The sequence below is a fragment of the Arachis ipaensis genome, chromosome B07 (genome assembly GCF_000816755.2).
Source record: "Arachis ipaensis cultivar K30076 chromosome B07, Araip1.1, whole genome shotgun sequence".
Lineage (NCBI taxonomy): Eukaryota > Viridiplantae > Streptophyta > Magnoliopsida > Fabales > Fabaceae > Arachis > Arachis ipaensis.
The window spans coordinates 120147556-120151909 of NC_029791.2; the positions used below are offsets into that span (position 1 = coordinate 120147556).

At 32.1% G+C, this 4354-nt stretch overlaps 1 protein-coding gene across 1 annotated transcript; it reads left to right on the top strand.

Annotated features, from left to right (window-relative positions):
* On the top strand, positions 389 to 3305 carry LOC107606104 (protein GrpE). Its single transcript, XM_016308081.2, has 3 exons — positions 389 to 699; positions 1402 to 1914; positions 2719 to 3305. The coding sequence occupies exons 1-3, from the start codon at positions 484 to 486 to the stop codon at positions 2926 to 2928; spliced, it is 939 nt and encodes a 312-aa protein (XP_016163567.1). The 5' UTR covers positions 389 to 483; the 3' UTR covers positions 2929 to 3305.

Sequence of the window (4354 nt, forward strand, 5' to 3'; positions counted from 1 at the left end):
ATGAAAGCTTTCCTTTTCTAGTAAAAAAAAAATCTCTCTTCTCTAATTAGTTAGTTCCAAAGGTTAACTAGCAACATGTTGTATATAAGAAATTGTATTAGTAAAAAAAGTCATATTAGTGATTTTAGAAAACTCAATCTCTTCGTTTTCCATTTCTTACATCTCCACTCAGCCGACAGGATTTTATTTTATTTTTACAAAAGTACAAATATTCACTTATTGGATAATTTAAAATCTTTGTATGTTTAATTAATTAATGTAATAATTCATTCATATATTTTCTTATTGAGTGATATATTTATATTTGGTTAAAAAGAGTATTTATACTAATTAATCAACTCAAATTAAATTCATAAAAATATTTCTGAAAAAGAAAACCATAAAAAATTTCAACGTCAGCATTTCCTGCATTTCGTGAACATTTTCCCTAATCTATTTCTCACCCACACAAACACGAGAAGTTGTTCTTCTTTTGGAGCACAAATGGCTTCTTTTCTGTGTAACCAATCTATATTAGTTTCGTGTCCATGTTCTTCTTCCTTCTCTTCAAATCCCTTTCCTAAATCTAAAACCCTATCTTACTCTCCCCACCTTCCTCGCTCTAACAACTTAACTAGAACCACCAATCCTTCCCTTCTTCATCGAAGTCGAAGGCCCCTCTTCAAATCTTATCTCGCTTCGCCAGATTCCTTTCCAACTGTATGCTTCTTTCTCCTTAATTGTTGTTTAATTGTTTTCATCTTATAGTTTTTGCACTTGATATGATACAGCTTCCAGTGCCCCCCAAAACCGCCCTAATTATAGATATAATCTTTCTTTTGATTCTCTGGCATGATGTGTTAATAATTAGATTGATAGCAGAAATTTCTGAATTGCAGATTGTCATGATGAAGATGAACAATTAGCTACAAAATATAATATTTTATTAGTATGTTTATTGTTTGTGTGCTCCTTTTAGATTTACTGGGCTGTAAATTGTAATTTTCCACTAGGGACCAAGTTCTTAAGAGCCTGAATTTGTTCATTGATTTTTTAATTCTGATAGAAATTAATGAACCATGGTGATGATGCTGTGATGAATAGCTAAGTGAGTTCAGAAAAGGGGATTCTGTCTTAGATTGTCAATAAGTTTGTAGCTACAATGGAAGAATATAGTAGTAAATTAGTAATGCTGTATTGGATCCTCAAATTCTTGTGCCTGTGTTATGATGATATCAACTAAACTATACATTTTCATTTCCTTTTGATCATTTGTTCTTGTCCTTCATTCTCAACTCTGTTATTCCACTTGTCATGAAATTCTCATTATATTTGTTTTATTTTAAGCTCAACTTGTTTATGCTTTTCATTTTGTTCCTGTTTTATATCCCTAGCTAAACCCCTCTGTCGTATCTCCCATAGATAAATAATGAAACGGAGGACAGTCCGAATGATAGAAGAGTGACAGAAGATGATGGAGATATACAATCTTTACCGAGTTTAGCAGCCCTCATTGAGGCATACAAGGAAGCCATTCTCAATAGAGATGAAAAAGCTATATCTTGGATTGAAGTGAGAATAAAGTTGATTGAAACTAAAAAAACTGAACTGATTAAAGAATTGTCAACTCTATCAGCAGAAAAAGTTGCTTCTAAGGAGAAATGTCTACGGCTACAAGCAGATTTTGACAATTTTAGGAAAAAATATGAGAAAGAAAAACTAGTTATCCAGAATGATGCCCAAGAAGAAGTCATTGAAAAACTTCTGTTGATGGTGGACAATTTTGAGAGAACCAAACAACAAAATATAGCGGAAACAGAGAAAGAGAAAAAGATCGATGCAAGCTATCAAGGTATTTACAAGCAATTTGTAGAAGTTATGAGGAGCCAAAATGTTTCTGTGGTACCAACAGTTGGTAAACCATTTAATCCATTGGTAAGTGAATTTTGAAAATTGAACACTGGTCTAATTTCTTCTTTTTTCCTTCTGATTGGCATCTGGAACAATTTCTTACCAACATAAGATCCATTTCATTTTCAATGTGATATATTAGACATTCATTTCTCCCAAACACCACAAAAAGGAAGAGATGGACATGAATTTTATGAATATCACCTTTGATTTCCTGTTATTGAATAATATGTTCATTGGTTGTTTTTTTTTCTAGGAGTTTTTTAAGGAGTTATCGGTCAAGTTAATATTTGAAATGTCTACTACTTATGATTGTGGATTTATTGTGGTACACATAAGTGTCATATCACAGTTTATCTTGCTGGAAATATTTTTTAAAAATGAAAAATTGGAATTAGAAAACGTTGACCGAGATGATCTGTGTTTGGAGTTTCTGCATATCTAGACTTTGAAGAGTTTTGGAAGAATGAAATCAGTTTTTGTGGAGATTTCTTTTACCAGTGATGCGAATGGGGGTTCTTCTTGTTTGGGCATCTTAGCGGAAATCACTTTTAGTGGCATGAAGTCTTATTCCTTAAATAATAAGGACTCTTCAGTATTTTGCTTTCTGTCTGTTGTTTCTAAATTGTGGCTGCAAACCAAAATCCTAATTACAGTTTTGAATATTTTTCATGCTTCATTTTTTATGTCAAATGTAATTTTTCTTTTCTTATTCTCATCACCACAATGCTGCTAGTTTTGCCTGTCTTAACTTAAAGGGGGTCCTCCACCATGAAATCCTTGCTTGACGCTGCTGGTTAATTTGTTTTCGGATTTCTTTTGTTGTAGCTACATGAAGCTGTTGCACGCGAGGAGTCCCAAGAGTTCAAGGAAGGGATTATAATTAAAGAAACCCGGCGCGGTTTCTTTCTTGGAGACCGGGTTCTAAGACCAGCACTTGTCAAGGTTTCCTCAGGGCCTGGAAATAAAAAATCTATGGTAGCTTCTGACAAATCCTTGGAGCAGCCTTCAGCAGCTGCTGGAGTAGATGAAAGATAGCCTCTTAAAGAGGTTCTGCTCATTACTGGTTATCTTGTCAATGTTCAACTCAATGCATCTAAATTTCATTATTTGGGAAAATTTTCCCCAGGTGAGTGAGTGTAAACCCTTGTAGTATGGACTTCCCAAGTTTTTAACATGTGTCCTACTGCTCTGTAATTTTTGTTTCATAATGGGAAAATGAATACATTCGAGTAGGGGAAAAATGGTGCTCTTGCACAATCTATTTTAAATTTTTTACCTAGAGCTAGAAATAGTTCTTCTTGCAACATTTTCTTCTGGGTTCAACTTTTTTGTACACTTTGAACAATTAAAAGATCATGAGAATTGTTGCCTACTGCCAATTAAATCAACAGGGGAAGCTTCTTATAGTGTCAGCATGTTACTTGTATTTACTTTGGAAATATTAGGACAACCACAAAATGTTGTCTTCTGGTAGATGATTTATTTGGTATTTAAATTCTAATTGAACTTAGGGACATTTATATCCTTTGGTGAGATGAAGGGTGCTGAATTTCATTTAATTCGTTTGGATTGTGAAAGGTCTTTTCCCTAAGGCACGTCAAGGGAATTGGATGCATTGAAAATTCAATGTGATCCACTTTGGAGAGAATAATGGAAAGGCAAATTTGTCCACATGACAAAAGGAGGGCAACGATGAAATCTAAAACGAAAGAGAAGTTGAAAACGACAGCAACGAGGATTCCAATTGTGATGATCTTTCTATCTATATTATTGCATGAAATATAATTAGGAGTCTTAACTTGTCTTTTTAATTTTTAAATAAGAGTTTTGAATTTTTATTTTTTGATATTTCAAAAAGCAATATATATTTAAATTCTTACTCATTTAAAAACATTAAAAAAATAATTAGGATAATAAATTAAGACTATAATCATTACCATTGTGACATTTGCTTAGTTAGAAGGTGAAAAGCGATAGTGGCACATACACTTTGTTGCACTTCTGGACATTTGAAAGGAATTTAACAGAAGCATGTGATATATAAATCTTAAGTTAAATTTATAGTAAAATGCAAAAAGAGAAAGATAAGGAAAAAGTGATTAAAGTCTTAAAATGGTTCTCATATTAGTTTAGTTTTGTGAAATGATATCCAAAGTTTTCAATTACACAGAAAATGTCCTTGAGATTGGCCAATATTATGCCAATGTAGCCAATATTATGCTAATGTAGCTTGACTACGTCGACAATTACTATGATGTGGCAATTAATAACAGGTATAATGACATAAACAGTAATATTACATGTCACAACATGTGGATCAAATTGATAAATTTGCACTAAATAATGTATTTTAGTTTCTGAAATTAAAAAACTTGAATTAAATTAGTTATTTATAAAAACTTTCAAAAAGACTATAAAAAAAAATGATATAACTTATATATTAAAAGATATTTAAAAAATG